Raw genomic sequence first — 19,528 nt, 5'->3', positions numbered from 1 at the left:
TCTTGGACTTAAAGTTTAACATGATAGGGGATCCTTTGTGCTTTGCAATAGCTTCTATTTTGGCCATAAAGACCCTGGACTCTAACTCTCTTGTATATTCCTCCTTTTAATTTATCAATTTTTTTCTCATAAAAAAAAAAAAAGAAAGAAAGAAAGGTGAGGCAATACTAATGAGTGCACTTCCAGTTCCAATCCCTCAAACTCTTTAAATTTTAAGATGTAACAAGAAGCTTTTTGACCTGCTATGTCTTAAACTAAAATTTTGATTTAGTGGTCTGGGAGGGGAGCCTCTCACATGACATCTTTATAACTTCTTTGTTTTTTTTCGGATGTTAAGATTTCTTTAATCTGTAAGTTAAAGGTATACAAATAATTTCAAAAATAAATTGGAAGTGTCTCATTATCAAAAGCTATTATTATCATTTACTTTATATTAAAAAGAAAAAGAATTTAAGATTTATTTGACATGATAAGAGGTGTCAAACTCTTAATAAGAAAATCTTTTTTTTTTTAGGGTAATTTACACATATTACCCCTGAGGTTTGACGAAAGGATGATTTTCCCCCCTAGTTTTGGAAAATTCTGGGTACCCCCCTGAGGTTTACAAACGGTACAAATAAACCCATTCCGACAGTTTATGACTAACACTGTTGAAATGAAAACATAAAGTGACAAAAATACCCCTTCAAGAAAATTATAAAAAAAAAAAACAAAAAAAACCTGCAACTCATCTTCCCCAATGATTTGGGGAATTGGGGAAGATGAGTTACAGGTATCCCGATCAATTGCTCCATCCATGGCTTCTAATGGAACATCTCCAATGAGCTTCCGGTGTTAATTTGGCGAAGATGAATTACATCAAAAGGATGTAAAGTTTTGTAGTGTGATTATGAGAGATGTGCTTCTTCTAATCTCCTCCGTTTTCGCCCAGCTCAGAGCCCACCATAGCAGTCTTCTTAGCCCCACCCCACTTGTTTCTAATCCTTTTTTAGTTTTGCAGGAAAGCAACTTGGTAAGGAATTGACCTCCATATCTTAATTGGCAGAACCTTAAAAATTGAAATCTAAAAACTGTATTTTTTTTTTTAAAGAGTTTGATTCAATAAACTTAAAAGATAGGTAAGTTTCATTGGTTTTCTACTAATCCAATTGAACATCAAACATCAAGAACAGAGAGCCTGAACAACCAACAACACAAAAAATATTAACAACAGAAAAAACTCTGCACAGTGACATTTCAAAATTTAGATTCCACTCATGCTCTTTCATCTTTCCTTTTTTTGTTCCTAAAAAAACTGAAATCGTTATGAGAAGGAAAAGTAGGAAGAAGAAAGCCTCAATTCTCAACCACCCACCAAAGAAAAAAGAGGAATCTCTGGTTTTTGAGCAGGGTACAGATGTAATTGGATTCGATAAGATAGTAAGACTTCTTTTAGATTTATGATAAAGAGTTGATAAGAATCCTAGAAAACCCACAAATATGAAATATATATATATATATATATATATATACATATTTTGCTCTCATCAAGTCACCGTTCACCGAATGAACCCATCTTTGTTGTCTTCAGACATAATTGCAGAGACCGCATAAACCAGCCGCTTCTTCTGGAAACTCCCCACTATGATTCATGACGACGACGGTGACGGTGATATCTTCTTTTCTCTTCTTTTCTTTCATTGTTTGGATTGTTGCTTTTGATACAGGATCACAGAACTTCCCTTCTCTTCCCTTGATCGAAAACAGTTGCATCTCATCAGGTTTAAAACCCAGGAATCAGATCCGGATTGGAATCTGCCTTGAATAATTGGAAATATGCTAAAAACCAAAAAAACCCTAGTTTCGTTAATCCAAATTAACACCGAAAGCTCACCGGAGATGTTCCATTAGAAGCCATGGATGGAGCAATCGATGGGGATACCTGTAACTCATCTTCCCCAATCGATTTGGGGAAGATGAGTTGCAGCTATTTTATTTATTTATTTTTCCTTGAAGGGGCATTTTTGTCATTTTACCTTTTGATTTTAACAATGTTAGCCATAAACTAACGGAATGGATTTATTTATTACCATTTGTAAACCTCAAGGGGGTACTCAGAATTTTCCAAAACTAGGGGATAAAATCATATTTTCGTCAAACCTCAGGAGTGGTATGTGTAAATTACCCTTTTTTTTATTTGTGGATTTTTAAGAGTCCATGTCTAGATTCTATGGGTCAATAGAATTCCTAACCCTACAAATACAATTTCCGAGCGTTTGCATTATTTATTGCTTCTGTAATTTCAAAATTTGAACCAAAATTACCCAAATGTAATAAATTTAAATTTTCATGGGAAAATTTCTTGTACCCCTAATACTTGCGAGTGTCATGTCATTCCCATGATTTGAAAAAACCACAATTGTACCCCTGAAACTAACAGTGTTAACTTAAACTCTATCAAAAAAAAAAAAATTAACTTAAAACTTAACATAAAAAGACCCTTTTAACCCCATTATATCCCTCCATATAACCCATCTAATTGACGATTCTATCTTTATTCTTCTTCTTCTTAATCTTCTTTATTACACCGACTCACAAGGATGTGAGTCCGCCTTTCTTTTCTCTCACATTTATTATTTAATCTCATTTTTATTTTTTTAATATCTATTATTTTAATTAAATCTCATTGCCATTTAATATCTATTATTGAAATTGTTTTAATTCCTGCTCCCATAAATTTGTATGCTCATTTGCTTGCGTATGGTAAAATTGTAAGGCAGAACACCTTATGCGAGCGAAGTGACACGTAAATTTATAGAGGTAGGGTTGCAGGAAAGAAATGGAGCAGGAGGGGATGGATTTGCAAAAGAAAGATTGAGGCAGGGCACAGTATTGGTATCGGATTGTCCAAATCAGACAATCTATATCGGTATTGATTGGGGACGATACCCATTTTTTACCAATATTTTATTTTTTTTAATCTTTATTAATATCGTCAGCCACATGACAGTATCCTATTTGTTGTAGCACAGTAACAGAGCGGAGAGGGGTGGATTTGCTTAAGGAAAGTTGAGGTGGGGCACGGTAGATGGGACGGTACATGGTATCGATATCAAAAAATAAAAAAAATTCACCAAATAAAGGAATAAATAAAAGTTTAAAATAATTAAAACAATTCAAATAATAGATGTTAAAAAAAAATTAGAAAATGGGTAAATGAGAGAAAGAAGAAAGAGCTGACTCCTTGTGAGTTGGGTTTAATAAATGGGAGTGGAAAGAGGAGGTAACATGTTAGTGGAATGCCACGTGGAGGTTACTAAGGGTACATGGATAGCAACTTGATCCAAACTCATCTCCTATTACTGGGAGACATAGAAAAAGACTATCAATCAATCATTGGCCCATGGGAAGTTACAAACAATTATTAGGTTTTTTGAGTTAACAATGTTAAAAGACTTTGTGAGGTCAATCCAACCACATAAAATATTAAGACCTTAATTCCAACAAAAGGGAGACAAACTTTGTCATATAAGCTCCATTTTATAAACATTATTGTGTAACCTACTTAGACCTCTTTTACCACATTAGAAATTATATATTTTCAAATAATCTTTGTTTTTCTATTTAAATAAAAGAGAAAAAGGTTGTACAGTAAAAGAAAATTTAATAACCAGTTTTGGAATGCTTAAAAAAATTAATTACACTATCATGCTAGGTATTGATCACAAAAGTTTCCAACTTTTAATATTTATTTGATGTTACACTCCTACCCTTTATTTGCCTTGCAACCAAACGTAACCATAATACATTTGTTCGATGGTAATCAATAGAAAAATTAATTTTATTTGTTGCATCCAAACTACAGCTCTGCCTAGGTCCATGCAAGCTTTTAAAAAGAAAAAAACTAGACAGCATCAAAAAAAATTTCGAGATAGAAAATACAAAGGAAAGTAATCATTCTACACAATTTGTAACTATCATACTCAATAGTTTTGAGTTAATTACACAAATCATAATTGTTATTAGCGAAAATTTTCCATTTTATGTCCCTTTTACATACAAGTAGAAGAAGCCTACATAATTTTGTCAAAATTGAGTGAGTGCATCTGCTACAGAGTGGTGTTAAATGATACTTTATTGTATTGAGTCTTCTTTTTACATAGAAATAGGATGGTGTCTTTTTCTTCAATTTGTGGGGTGTATTTTTTTTTTTGGGGGGGGGGGGGGGGGAGGAAGGTACAGGGTGCAACTGGCATGTGATGGTATAACCATCACAATGCATAACATTAACAAGTTCTCCAACCAGCTTTTGGTTAACATGCTGTGATATTATACAACCACTACTCAAATTTTACTATTTCAAATTACATGCATATGACATAAAACCATACCTGTAATGCTTAAGCCCGTTAAATAAAGGTCCAGTTGAGGAGACATCATTTTCAAGTACCAAATCAAGTACATAGTGCAACTTATGACATTTATTTGCTCTGCTTTCTCTACTCAAAAGCAAGATATAACATCCCAACCTAACTCACATGAATAAATATTGAACAAAGACATTCTCTCACACAATGAGTGGTGAAAACACTCCATTACGGTCAGGGGGGTGGGAATGTTGTAATGTAAAGATATACGATGCTTTTCAACGAGAGAATGGATGGTACATGTTCACATTTCTGCTCCATGACTACGTTTGCAAACCGCTGGTATTTCATAGTGCTGGGGAAGGACTTTGCTCTAAACTCTTCAAGGATTATATTTTAAGACCTGTTTAAGAATCTGGTGGAGCCTCAAACCTAGTAGGAGTATCAATACCCATCATACAGCAAAGGCCTGATAGTAGGATTATAAGTAGAACGATCCCCTGAAAACAATTGGCACGAATAGTATCAGATTTACATTCAACTGTCAACTTAAATGGAAAAGCAAAATGAAAAGACAGAGAGGATCATCCACACATCATGCAGGAAGAGATTCACTCATAGGCACCTATTTTCAATATGGAAATAGCAAGTGACTCAGGATCCACAAATCCATGAACCTGTTGTAGGATCTGGCATCCTAAACATCAGCCCAAGTACATGAGCTTATCTTCCAACAAATAACCCTTTTCTCTGCACCCTTATTTGGATGACCCAGAAGCTCCACTAATTGGAAGATAAAACTAGTGCAATCAGAGGTTATCTTTAGTGTTTACCAATTGAATGTGAGATGGATGAAGCATAGAGAGATGAGTATGCAGTCTAGATTCAACAATGTGAGATGGGTGAAGCACAGAGAAATGAGTATTCAGTCTAGATTCAACATGAGAACCAAAACCATGTACATTCAGAGGTGATTGGGATGAAGCAATTAAACACTAGAGACAGGCATCTTGAAACAATCTTTTTTTCTAGGAATCTTCTTGCATCCTAAATCCAATTACGGCAAGTCTAGACCTTTTTTTCATTTTGCCAAATCATTATTAACTTGAGCAATTTTCAGCTCAATAAACCAGCCAAAAATTCAACTAATTAATTAACATAAGAAAACGGCCTGTTATATGCAGATTGGAGTCAATATGAAAATTTTGAGACAAAAAGTTTCAAAAGCAATGGTTAATGGTAAAACAGGATTCAGCTAAAACTCAACAATTCAACTAAGTAATAAGTGTCCAAAAGAAACAGAGCAAGTGTGGGCGTGATAGCAAGAGCATGCGGCTTCAAAGCATATCTAAGTGTAAATATGAACATATACATGGACTCGAAACTTAATTGAACTAAAAGAAAATGATGGTGAGCAGAAGCACCTTCAATACTGATCCAATGGGATTTAAGTTTAGAATTGTCCAACTGAGTCAAAATAATTTTTTACATCAAGCATATTTTCAAGCCCAAGAGTGGTTTTGTTTACTATGTGCTCTAAAAAATAGAATTATGTTTTACAAAAAAACAGACTTTGAGGTTTGTACTCACTCTCATTCTCAGAGTGTAAACTAAGGATTGAAAGCAAGAATGCAGCCTTATGAGAAGGATTAGGATCACTAAGATCCCAACTAAATGGGACCGACTAGTACAAGATTTCGGCTGCTATCTGAAAAGAAAATCAATAAAAAAAAATGTGCAACCAATTGTAAACCCAGGAAAAAGACTATCATCTCAGGCAAAAATATATGCAACAAATGGATACAGGTTATGTTTCTAAAAGTTAAACTGGTATATTTTGACGATTCAAAAGGGCTTGGTTTTGCCAAGAATGATGGGTTTTATACCTTAATCATATATTTCTCATAAACTAATTCCCAAACTCACCTCTCATCTCAAGGATAATGTTGAGAACCATGGGATGGGAATATTCCTTCTTTGTTATTAGGGTTTTATTATTTTCCTTATTTTACCCTTTTGCTCTTGGGGTTGTAATTCTTATTATAAATAAAGAGGTCCTCTCTCATTAGTGACAAGATACATTATTCCAAAATCTCTGATTCTGAACTTGGTATCATAACCGAAACCCTAGAAAATCTTACTCGTTCTTCGCGTTGCTCCTCTCCACCACACCACTGCCTTTGGGGGCTACAGCCTCTGCGTCTAGCATGGTAGACGACATCTGAACCATGCACTACTAGTCCTTTCTATATGCGCCTATACCACTGTGCCCTCTCCCATTTTTTCCGGTGAACCAAGATCACCGCCGCAACCCCGTCTCTGGTCGCATCCACCTGCGCCAGCCGCCACAACCCTGTCTCTGGTCGCCTTCTCTGCCGTCGCGCCTCCCTGCTCCGTCGTGACCCTACCTGGTCGCCAGGCCTCCCTGCTCCACCGTGTCTCTGCCGCGACCAGCCTGGTCGCCGCACCTCCTTGCTGCGAGCCGCGACCCTTCTGGTTGCCCTCGCTGTCACCGCCGTGACCCCTTGGTCGTTGTGCCGTTTTCCACCGTGCCCTTTGGTGTCGCGCCTCTCCACCAGCCCTCCTTGTTGATGCCGCTGCGACCCTTGTTGCTGTGCCTTTCTCGCTGCAACCCTCCTTGGTTACCGCACCTCACCATCGACGTCTCCGCCGTCGGTGTTGCTGCCGTTCGTTGCTTCTTCCGGTCTTCTTCTCTTACTTGTGGATGCTGGTCTTTCACTGATTAATTATGGGAGACGATAACGCAAGTACTACTTCTATCAATGCTCCCTCTTCTGGTGAGGGATCCTCTCCTGGTCGATCAAACATTGGGCATCACACTCTCCAGCCTGGCCCCATCAAATAAAATGGCCAGAATTATCTTACATGATCCCGAGCATGTCTTCTTACACTCCAGGGACAACTACTCTGGTCTTCTTACAAGAGCCACACCCAAACCAACCGATCCCACTGCAGCCATTACATGGGATGAATGATGCGTTGGTTATGTCCTTTTTGATTAACTCCATTGAGCCCTCAATCAGCCCCAGTTTTGTTCTCTTCAATTTGGCCAAAGATTTGTGGGATGTTGTTCGTCAGACCTACTCCCAGGCAGGGAATTATGCTCAGATCTATGAGATTCGTCGGCAGGTTCGCAACACTACTCAAAAGGAAATGACCCTTACTGCTATTATTCGGCTCTAACTACTCTCTGGCAACAACTGGATTCTTACCATCCCGTTCCTATGGTTCACCCTGAAGATGCTGGAACCTTTCAAAAGGAAAGGGAGATGAAATGTGTATGACTTCTTAACTAGTTTAAATCCAGAATATGATAAGGTCCGTATTCAGATATTGGGACGTGAGTCTTTTCCTACTCTTCTCCAGGCGTATAACCTTGTTCAATCTGAGGAACACCACCGGACTGTGATGATGCCACCTACTACCCCTGTAAGGTCGGCCCTCTTACCACTCCATCTACACCTCTTCCCATGGACACTTCTAAGGCTTCTCCAGCTTCTCCTTCTGTTTGGGAACCCGTCAAATGTGATTATTGTGGTCGCCCTCATCATACACGAGATACTTGCTGGAAGCTTCATGAGAGCCATCCTCCCAAATTAGGTGGCACACGTTCCCAGGCTCATCTCATTGATTGATAATTCCCCTACTACTTCTACACCGGCACTTTTCTCCCCAGATCAGATGGTTGCACTCCAAAAATTGGTGACACAGTTGACTACTTCTAGTCCTTCTGTTTCCAATCTTGCTCAGTCAGGTAATTTTCATGTTTACTCTTCCACACCCTTATGGTTGATTGATTTTGGGGCAACGGACCACATGACCAGCAGCTCTGAGGTTTTTCGTACCTATACTCCTTGCTCTGGAAAAGATAAGGTCTGTGTTGCCGATAGATCTATGTCCTCCATCTCTGGTAAAGGTTCAGTTAATTGTTCCTCCCATCTCTCCCTTTCCTCGGTATTGTATGTTCCCAAACTATCCCAAACTATGTGCTAATTTATTGTCCATTTATCGCTTGACTAATAAGTTGAATTGTTCTATTTAAGGGTGTCAATGGGCCGGGCTGGGTCGGGCTTGCCCTAAACGCTAGCCCAACCCTAGGAGCCTTAACCTAAACCCAAGCCCAGCCCAGCCTAGCCCAGCCCTGCCAGGGCCAAGCATACCCTCAATCCAGCCCAACCCTGGTAGGGTCTTCCCAAGCCCGGCCCAGCCGTGATTGACCGAATGTCTTGGCCCATTGAATTCTGGTACTAACAAAGCCCAATCACAGTCCACTTAACAAAATCCAGGCTATAAAAAAGTGAATTTTTGGTAAAGAGGCTGTTTCAAGACTCGAACCAAAGACCACTTGGTAACAATAAGGCAAGCTTGACCGTTGCACCAAAGCACATTCCCTATATACTTTATAAATATATATTATATAATGCAAGGTCGAGGCCTCAACCCAGGCCCGGCTCGACCCTGCCAGGGCCATGCAAATATCAAACCCAGCCCGACCCTTGCTTATCCCTAGGCCTGTCTCAACCCTGTTTGGGCTCAGGGCGGGTTTGGGCAGGCTCGGGCTGGCCGGGTTTTTTTGACACCCCTAGTTTTGTTCATTTCTTTTCCACTCATTGTCTATTTCAGGATCTGGTGACGGGCGCAACGATAGGGTATGGTCGAGTCCGTGATGATTTTTACTACTTGGAGTCTCCACCAACTGCACCTCTCCCATCTTATGCTTACACTCTTCGTTCTGACAATGCCTTCACCAAACTTCACCACTAACATCGCCGTTTGGGATATCCTAGTTTTCATATTTTATGTTCATTATTTCCGGACTTGGTCAAGATTTGTCGTTTAGAACAACTTCATTGTGATGTGTGTGAATTTGCAAAACATACTAGAGATTCTTACCCTTATTAGTGATGTGAAATGTGATATTCTTTTTCTACTATTTACTCAAATATTTGGGGTCCTTCTCGGATTGTTGATCGTCATGGTTATAGATGGTTTATCACGTTTATGATAACTGCAATAGACTCACATGTGTTTACCTTTTGCACAATAAAAATGATGCTTTTTCATGCTTTAAATCTTTTCATGCCATGACTCGTACCCAGTTTAATGCTACTATCCGTGTACTACTGAGTGATAATGGAACTGAGGATTTGGATGGTCATTTTCAACAATATCTTCTTTCCCATGGCATTCTTTCTCAGACCTCATGTGTTCGAACTACTAGGGTTCCTAAAACCTATTGGGGTGATGCAATTCTTACCGCTGCCTATCTCATTAATAGAGTTCCCTCTAGTGTTCTTAATTTCAAGACACCCATCTCTTTCTTACCAGATCCTACAGTTGCTTCTTCTCTCCCTCCCAAAATATTTGGGTATGTTTGCTTTGCTCATAATTCTTCTCCTTCTCGTTCCAAATTGGATCCCCGTGCTATTCGGTGCATATTTCTAGGCTACTCCACTTCTCAGAAGAGATACAAGTGCTATCATCCCCCTTCCCGTCGCCTGTATGTCACTATGAATGTAGTCTTTACCTACTGTTGTTGTTGGTAGTCTACCCATTTCCAATCCTGCTCAGGGGAGACAATAGGATGGGGGAGACACCGAAGACAGCACCACCTAATGTTCCTGAGTTAAAAACTTATACTCGGACTAAATCCAAGCGGAAGGATACCATCATAATTGTTAAGGCGCCTAGCGAACCAAGGTGATGGAAGGGGGTACAAACTAAGGCGACACCAACAAGGTGACAAGGCGGCGACCAAGGTGACACCAGAAATCAAGGTGAGAGCAAGGCGCCTGGACGACTAAGCGACGCCTTGACAACTATGAATACCATAGACGGCTCCCAACCATTACCCATTGTGGCGCCCTCACCTGATTTGCCATCATCTTCAGGTAACATCTCTCCTAGTATCCCTATTGAAAATGCTTCTGATGACTGCCCTATTGCCCTAAGAAAAGGGGTGCATTCGTGTACTCAACATTCCATTAACCATTTTATTTCATATGAGTCTTTATCTCGATCCTATCAGGCCTTTGTTTCCTCTTTGTCTTCTGTGTCGATTCCATAAGATTGGAAGGAAGCTATCAACGATCCAAAGTGGAAGGTTGCCATGATAGACGAGATGCAGGCCTTGGATAAAAATAAGACCTGGGAACTCACTCCTCGCCCTGCAGGGAAAAAATTAGTGGGATGCAAGTGGGTATTCACAGTCAAGCAGCATGTAGATGGTACTGTTGAAAGGTACAAGACTCGCCTGGTTGCAAAGGGCTTCACCCAAACTTATGGGATTGATTACCATGAAACCTTTGCACCTGTAGCAAAGATGAACATAGCGAGAGCTCTCTTGTCCTGTGCCGCTAATTTGGGGTAGAATCTTCAACAATTAGATGTCAAGAATGCCTTCTTGAAAGGAAATCTTGAAGAAGAAGTCTACATGAATCTTCCCCTTGGTTTCTCCTTCCCTTCTGCTACTGGTCATGTTTACAAATTGAAGAAATCCCTATACGGTCTCAAGCAATCCCCTAGAGCTTGGTTTGGTCAATTTCTAAAGGCAATGGAAAATTTTGGATATCACCAAAGCCTGGTGATCATACTTTGTTTTTGAAAAAGTAAGGAACCCAGATCACTACCCTCATGGTGTATATAGATGACATAGTAATCACAGGAAACAATGATGATGAAATATCCCATTTAAAATCTCTACTTACAAGGGAGTTTGAAAGTAAGGATTTGAGTCCTGTTTAGTATTTTCTTGGGATTGAAGTGGCAAGGTCTGATAAGGGTATTTTCATGTCTCAACAAAAATACGTTTTAGACCTTCTCCAAGAGACTGGTATGTTAGGGTGCAAACCTGCTGACTCTCCCATTGAAGTTAATCACCAGTTATGCAGTGGCACGGGGGATCCTGTTGATAGGGAACAATATCAATGATTGGTTGGCCGGCTGATCTACCTTTCCCACACTCGACCGGATATTGCTTATGTTGTGGGCATTGTTAGTTAGTTTCTTCATGATCCTAGGATATCCCATCTTGAAGTTGAGTTGAAGCGAGTACTTTGAGTGGTACTTGGCTTATCAAGTGATAGAGGCCACTTGCTTTATTTATAGGAATATCCTAGGGTTGACACACCCTCTATTACATTGCATTAATTACATCCACTAAGTATTAAGTATTAACCACTTCTAGTAGTAACCACTTCTGTTACGACCACTTATTAATAATACAAGATACATTGAATTTGGACATCCTTCAACACTCCCCCTCAAGTTGGAGCATAGATATTCCTCATGCTCAACTTGAATATGAAAGGATGAAAAACCTTTGAACCCAATCCTTTGGTAAAGACATCTGCAAGCTGATTTTCTGATGTGACAAAGGGAGTACAGATAGAACCTTATTCAAGCTTCTCCTTTATGAAATGCCTGTCAATCTCAATATGCTTGGTTCTGTCATGTTGCACAGGATTATGGGCAATGCTAATTGCAGCTTTGTTGTCACAATAGAGTCTCATAGGATCAGTAGAAGTAACATTCATATCTTCCAGAAGCTTCTTGAGCCAGATGAGTTCAAAAACTCCTTGAGCCATAGCTCGATATTCTGCTTCTGCACTCGATCTAGACACTATTGCTTGCTTCTTGCCGCGCCAAGTAACCAGATTTCCACCCAGGAATGTACAGTATCCCGTAGTGGAGCGACGATCATCAATAGCACCTACCCAATCAGCATCAGTGAAGCATTCAAGTTTCAAATTTCCATGATTGGAGAATAGGATACCCTTTCCTGGTGCAGATTTCAAGTATCTCAAAATTCTAAAAACTGCTTCAAGATGACTGTTTTGAGGAGCATAAAGGAAACGACTTACAACACCTACAACATATGCTATCTGGCCGGGTATGTGAAAGATATATCAGTCTTCCTACCAAACGCTGATATCTCTCTTTGTCAACTGGTTCCCCTTCTGTGGAACTCAAGTGATGGTTGCTCTCGATAGGGGATTCTACAGGCTTACATCCGAACATCCTTGTTTCGCTGAGAAAATCAAGTACATATTTCCTTTAACAGATGAAAATCCCTTAATCTGAGCGGGCAACTTCAATTCCAACGAAATATCTGAGAGGTCCCAAGTCTTTGGTCTCGAATTCAGAGGATAACTGGGCTTTGATTCTAGTGATCTCGTCCTTATCATCTCTTGTTATAACAATATCGTCCACATAGACAATAAGAGCAGTGACTTTGTTCCCTTTATGCTTGATAAACAAGGTGTGATCAGCATGACTCTGTTTATATCCAAACTTTATCATTGCTTTTTGAAATCTCCCGAACCAAGCTCTTGGTGATTGTTTGAGACCATAAAGGGACTTCCTCAATCTGCAGACTTTACCTTCTATAACTGGAGAAGAAAAACCAGGAAGAATGTCCATGTATACTTCAAGGTCACCATTTAGGAAGGCATTTTTTACATCAAGCTGCTGGAGATCCCATCTAAGGTTGGCAGCACAAGAGAGAAGAGCTCGAACAGAGTTCATTTTTGCAACAAGAGCAAATGTTTCTTGATAGTCTATCCCATAGGTTTGAGTAAACCCCTTAGCAACTAATCTTACCTTGTATCTTTCAATTTTCCCATCAGCCTTTTGTTTGATAGTGAATACCCATCTACAACCAACTGATTTCTTCCCTGTAGGACGATGGAGAAGCTCCCATGTTTCATTGTCTTTTAGAGCCTGCATTTCTTCTAACATAGCATTCTTCCACTGAGGTGAGTCGAGGGCAATTTTCCAGTCCTGGGGAATGGAAACAAGAGGACAAAGTGGAAACAAAGGCATGAAATGAAGGTATCAGGGCATCATAAGATACAAAACTAGAAATAGGGTGCTGAGTACCAATCTAACCCCCCTCCTTTTAGCAATAGGAAGATCATCAGAGGAAAGAATACTTGGTGACGGAGCTGGTTCCGAGAGCTTAGATGGGATAGGTAGAGAAAAGGCAGCCTTTTTCCTATAGTAAGTGATCAGCTGTGTTGGTTCAGCTGCTGCCGTAGTAAGATTCTCTGCTGTAGTAGGACTCCCTGTATAGTGAGGCTCCCCCTGGGGATGGGAGGTATCAATCATCAGGGAAGGAATCTCTTCCTCTAGAGTGTCCCCCTGAAGAGATGACTAATAATAGGGAACAAGCTCATGAAAGGTAACATCCATAGAGGTGAGGAGACGACGGGAAGGAGGATGATAACATAGATAACCCTTCTAAGTGGTGGAATAACCCAAAAAGACGCATCGGAGAGCCCGAAGGTCTAGTTTAGACCGAGAAGGAGAAGAGTTATGGGCAAAACACACAACCGAAAATCTGAGGGGGAAGGTGACAAGCAACCGAAGGATCGGGTAGAAGATTGATGGGGGTTTGGAACCCGAGAACACCTGGGGGGGATCTGATTGATGAGGAATGCCGCAGCCAAAACCGCATCACCCCAATAGGATTTGGGAACATTGGTAGTGAACAGAATTACCCGAGTCACCTCTAAGAGATGTCTATTTTTCAGCTCAAGGATGCCATTTTGCTTAGGAGTACGCACACAGGAGGTTTGAGAGATAACCCATGAGTATGTAAGTATTGTAAGAAGGAGCCATCCCTACACTCAGTTCTGCTATCACTGCGAAGAATGCGAATGGTAGCCGAGAACTGGGTTTGGATCATGGAGTGAAAATTCTGAAAACAGGAGAACGCTTCAGACTTGTTATGTAGTAGATAAACCCAGGTCAGACGCGTGCAATTGTCAATAAAAGTAATGAACCGCTGATGCCCTCCCCTTGCAACAATTTTAGAAGGTCCCCAGAGATTAGAGTGAATAATAGAAAAAGGAACAGAACTGCTATTATCACTAGGAAAATAAGAGGAACGGGTATGTTTGGCAAGTTCACAAACACTACAAATAAAATGACCCTCAATACAATTTTTAGTCAAGGCAGGAAATGAATGACATAAAACTCGAAAAGAAGGGTGACCAAGACGACGATGCCATTGATGAAGCAAGGTGAGGGAGTCATTGGAGTGAGCACTATGAGCTGCATGAGTCCCGAAGTCAGAATCTAGGTAGTAAAGGCCATCCCGAACTCTACCATATCCAATCTTTGCTCCCGTTGCCAGATCCTGAAAGTCACAATGGGTAGGATAGAAGTGAGCACAACAGTTAAGATCAACTGTTAGTTTATGTATGGAAAGTAGATTAGCACATAATTTTGGAACATGAAGAACAAAGGAAAGTTTCAAGGAAGGAGAGCAGGAGATGGTCCCTTTACCAGAGATTGCCGAAAAAAAGCGATCGTCGACCCGTACCTTATCCTTACCAGAGCAAGTTAAATAGGAACAAAGAAAATCGGAGGAGCTGGTCATAACCAGAGCAAGGTAAATAGGAACAAAGAAAATCGGAGGAGCTGGTCATATGGTCAGTGGCCCCGGGATCAAGAAGCCAGGAAGGTCTTGGAGAGGAAACATGAAATATACCTGTCTGAGCAAAAGGTGGGAGGTAAGAGCAGCGGGAGTTGCCATGTTGGAAGACGTGGAGTCATGCTGTGACATCATTTTCCTGAGAGCATTCATTTCTTCCAGGGAGAAGGAAGAGGCATCAGTGGGAGAATCATCAGTAGCTTTTGCCAAATGGGCCTGTGTCCAGGATGGTAAAAGTCAATTTTAGCTGCCATAGATTGGCCAGGGCAGAATAATATGCAGACAGGGTCATATCTTTTTGAGTAGTCTCCCGAACCCGTCGTTGCAGCCCAAAAACTTGGGCATAATTATTGGTCGCACCATAAGTTTGACGGGCAGCAGTCCATACCAGAGAACATAATTTGAGCTAATCACAGGATCCATGGAGTGGATTAAAAAACTCATAACAATTGCTGGGCAGCCTTAGGATCTTCAGGTTTGAGAATGTCCCCTGTAAAATATCCCTCTAAACCATTCCCACGAAGTGTAAGATGGCACGCACAAGACCAGGTAAGGTAATTGGTACCATTGAGTTTGATAGGTCCAATAGGAAGAGTTAGACGGTTGGACAAAACAAAACTGGTAACATTTGAAACCTCACTTTCGTCCAATAAAGTCATAGGGAATGCAATAACAGTGTACTAAGAAAATAATTCGTACTTGAGAAATACCTCCAAAGATGCGCTGGTGCCGGATAAAAAAGATGCTGGAAAAAAACGAAGGCGCCTTCCTTCAACAATATAGGAGCAGTCTGAGATGTCGCAAAGAACGCAGCTTGAGAAAGCCCTAAAAAGATGTCAGTGGAGGGTGCTGATGAGAGTACAGGGACCAGAAATGGCGCAGGCAGGAGCACAGGTATTGCTGATCGTAGAAACCAGAAAAACGAAGGTGTTTTCTTGATCTTGGCGGAGGGAGCAGGGACCCCTGGTAGCAATAGGTGAGGTCGCCGGAGGGAGCAGGAACTGCGGTAGGTCCTGGCCGGGCTTCGTCTGACTGTCGGAGGCCGTAAGCAGGGCTTCGGTGGCTTTGCCGGGAACGAAGGAAGAAGAAGACCCAGAAAAAAAAAAAGAAAAAACGACTTTTCGTTTCTCCTTTTTTTTCCTTCTTGTTCTCTCACAGGACAGATGGGGGCAAAAAGATTATTCGTGTGTTTTTTTCTTTTCTTTCTCACACACGAAGGAGGGTGGTGGCAAAAAGAAATTCGGCTGGTGCCAGACGTAGGGAGCACAGTCCCTCAAGGATTCGAAATGGCGCAGGGAGTAGAACTCCATTGAAGGCGCAGTAGGAGACCGACTGCCAAACCCTAGAGCCGAATGCTCTGATACCAAGTTGAAGAGAGTACTTTGAGGGGTACTTGGCTTATCAAGTGATAGAGGCCACTTGCTTTATTTACAGGAAATATCCTAGGGTTGACACACCCTCAATTACATTGCATTAATTACATCCACTAACTATTAACCACTTCTATTACAAATTTACAACCACTTACATTCATAATACAAGATACATTGAATTTGGACATCCTTCAACAAGTTGTTAATCGGATACTGAGGTGTCTGAAATCTGCTCCTGGGAAAGGTATTCTTTTCTCCAATAATGGGACTCTTTGCCTAGAGATGTTTACTGATGCTGATTGGGCAGGGTCCATTGATGTTAGGAGATCTACTTCTGGTTATTGTTCCTTTCTTGGTGGCAATTTAGTTACATGGTGTAGCAAGAAACAATGTGTTGTCTCTTGCTCCAGTGCAGAAGCTGAATTCCGTGCCATGGCACAAGGAATTTGTGAACTTATGCGGTTTAGGGGAATTTTGAGTGATTTGGGGTTTAGCTCTGAAGATCCTATGCGCCTCTACTGTGATAACAAGGCTGCCATCAGTATTGCTCATAATCCTGTTCAGCACGATGGCACCAAACATGTGGAGATCGACAAACATTTCATCAAAGAGAAACTTGAGGGTGGCGTTATTTGCATTCTCTTTGTTAGTTCGGAAAATCAGTTCGCTGATGTTTTTCCCAAGGGCCTTAATTGTAAGATGTTCCATCCCCTGGTCTCCAAGTTGGGCATGTTTGATATATTTGCACCAACTTAAGGGGGAGTGTTGAGAACTGTGGGATAGGAATATTCCCTCTTTGTTATTAGGGATTTATTATTTTCCTTATTTAACCTTTTTGCCCTTGGGGTTGTAATTCTTATTATAAATAAAGCGGTCCTCTATCATTAGTGACAAGATACATTATTCCAAAACCTCTGATTCTGAACTGATAACAATCTTCCAAGTTCTAACAAATATCAAAGAAAGCAGCATAGACAGCAATAAGTTGGAAACACAAGAAACGTAATGGCAGTATCTTACAACTAGAACTCCTTCCAGAAGTGTTGATTTAATCTGGCAAACTCCATCACAGCTAGTCATATTAACAGAACCATTTCCAGCGCTACTTTCAGAGAGAAACCTTCCCAATGCCCCATAAGATGGGTTGCGGATTGATCTATATGGATCTGAAGCATAAAGAACCGTGTACCTTGCCCCAGACTGCTCTACAAAACTGATAAGGTCAGACAGCACCTCACCTGCAGATCATATCAAACACATATTTGTCATGACAGTAAAGCATCCACTAAAAGGCATTTCAATTTACACCATGTAATGATATTCAAAATACCTTCTGAAGGGATCTTCTCAAGTTTGTTCAAAGAATTGGTGCCACCATGGCAGAAAACAATCAAATCCGTTTGTCCCTTTGGCCTCTTCTCCATCCTTGACAACAAATAATCCTGTTTTATTAAGTTTTAAAGGGAAGGGGGAGAGGGGGGGGGGGAGAAGAAACTGTTTACTATTAATTCCTCAAAAATTCATAATGAACTGTAAGTATATGTATTGAATTATACTTATCGAAAAGGAAAAGAATTTGTTCCTAAATTACATTGACTGAGTTCAGATCTGCAAGCTTCTTAAAATCTTCACCCTCGGCTGAACACGACTCCAGGAAAGCAATATCACTAACTCCTAGCTGATGCCCACAAGTTTCTGTGAACCCTGAAATCAAAGAACTCTCCATTGTCTCCTCCCTGGATGCTGCAACATAAGGGAATGCCATGGAAAAATTGGACCTCATGAATAAGACCTGTTTAAGAGAAACAAAGAGTTCATGGATAGCTGAAGTCTCAGAACTCTAATGCAAAATTATGGGGGGAGTAAGTACTGAATCTAAAAGTTTGAACAACAAACAAGTTAAAATTCTAAAATCATACCTTGAGCAAGTCTAAAAGATTGGGATCTGCATGTTTGTTTCTAGAAATATCTGAAGATTGCAACTACAAATGAAGAAATCACCTCATATTAGTAGCCTGGATATTAAAAAGCAACATAAGGATTGTGAAGACAACCAAACATGCACTTAAACCACAGAAGTTTGATAGTACCCCTTTCCCCACCCCCACCCCCACCCCCACCCCCACCCCCACCCCAAAAAAATAAATAAATAACTACAGTATTTTCCTGCTCCGTCGATATACAAATTGTGATCTATGAAGTGCAGATTCATGAGTCAGACAAGACATAGGTCATAGATGTCTAAACTCCAGGAAACAAGTCCAGTAATTAAAAAACACTGATAGAAGGGTATACAATATTATCATTGAAATTCCTCAAACTTTACAATAACAACATCAACATCAAAGAACGTAAAGTACAACTAGTTGCCACACAACTTCACATAAGAATGCAATACCTAATAGTAGCATAATCACACTAAGAAGAAGAAGAAGATTCACAAGAGGAAAGTTTTAATACATGGTGAGCCATATGGCTGAGATGGGTCACTGACTAGATGTGATCGTATCTAACAAACTGACTAAGTATCTATCTATGCAGCAGAATAGCTTCCTGTGACAGAAAATTTTCATCACCAGCAATGGATGAAACATTTTTCCCCAAAAAGAAAATAATAAAATCTTTCCCATTACCATGGGCTCCTCCGCCTCCCGCCTCCCCCCTCCTCTCTTGTCTCTACTGAACCCAAAACTTGGTCCTCCCTTTTCTCCCATCCTTCTCCCTCTTCACACTCTGGTCTTCCTCTCTACTTTATTAACCCTTCCACTGAAGGCTCCTCTACGTTCGCCTTTGGTTCCAACTAGCCAGGGGGTACCTTCGAGAGCATGAGCTTTGGTATCATCAGAGGCATTTTTGAAGATGAACTCTCCATTCTCCAGGAGGTAAGTATCCATTGAACCTTGTGATTTCCATTGATTAGTTAGTGAAGATTTCACAGTGTTGAAAGAAGGCTGAGAGCCTAGGAAGTGACCAACTAGGCAAGATTTCCATTTGGAAATTTCTGCGCCAATGGGAAAAACTTTGTGGATTGCCCTGCCGGGTCTTCCTCTTCACTACTGGAGTCTTGATTGTCTCAACATTATTGGTTCTGTTATCGGCTACCCTCTCTCTTCTGATGCTCACACCAGGAAGTTGGATCGACTCTCCTACGCCAGCATCTGTGAAGTCTCTGCTGATTCTCCTCCCACCTTCGAGTATCTCTGTCATTGATGCTGAAGGTTATAGCTTCGATCAACCGGTGCACTACGACTGGATTCCTACTCAATGTCTAAACTGTAAAGTTTTTGGTCATCCCAACAAATCCTGCTCCAACAATCTTGGCGACTCCCTGTTAGCTGAAGATTCTGATG

At 40.6% G+C, this 19,528-nt stretch overlaps 1 protein-coding gene across 1 annotated transcript in view; it reads right to left on the bottom strand.

Moving 5' to 3' along the window:
• Positions 1–4,428: 4,428 nt before the first annotated feature.
• LOC122642112 overlaps positions 4,429–19,528 on the bottom strand; it is a 102,961-nt gene continuing 87,861 nt past the window's right edge. Inside the window, exons 5-9 of the mRNA XM_043835528.1 lie at positions 18,098–18,160; positions 17,770–17,970; positions 17,509–17,620; positions 17,199–17,416; positions 4,429–4,846 (exon numbers count right to left, since the gene is read on the bottom strand). Of these exons, the coding sequence (XP_043691463.1) occupies positions 4,754–4,846; positions 17,199–17,416; positions 17,509–17,620; positions 17,770–17,970; positions 18,098–18,160 (687 nt within the window). The 3' untranslated portion in view covers positions 4,429–4,753. The remainder of the gene's footprint in view (positions 4,847–17,198; positions 17,417–17,508; positions 17,621–17,769; positions 17,971–18,097; positions 18,161–19,528) is intronic.

Source organism: Telopea speciosissima, chromosome 10 (genome assembly GCF_018873765.1).
Source record: "Telopea speciosissima isolate NSW1024214 ecotype Mountain lineage chromosome 10, Tspe_v1, whole genome shotgun sequence".
Lineage (NCBI taxonomy): Eukaryota > Viridiplantae > Streptophyta > Magnoliopsida > Proteales > Proteaceae > Telopea > Telopea speciosissima.
This window is presented reverse-complemented; position numbering and strand designations above follow the sequence as displayed.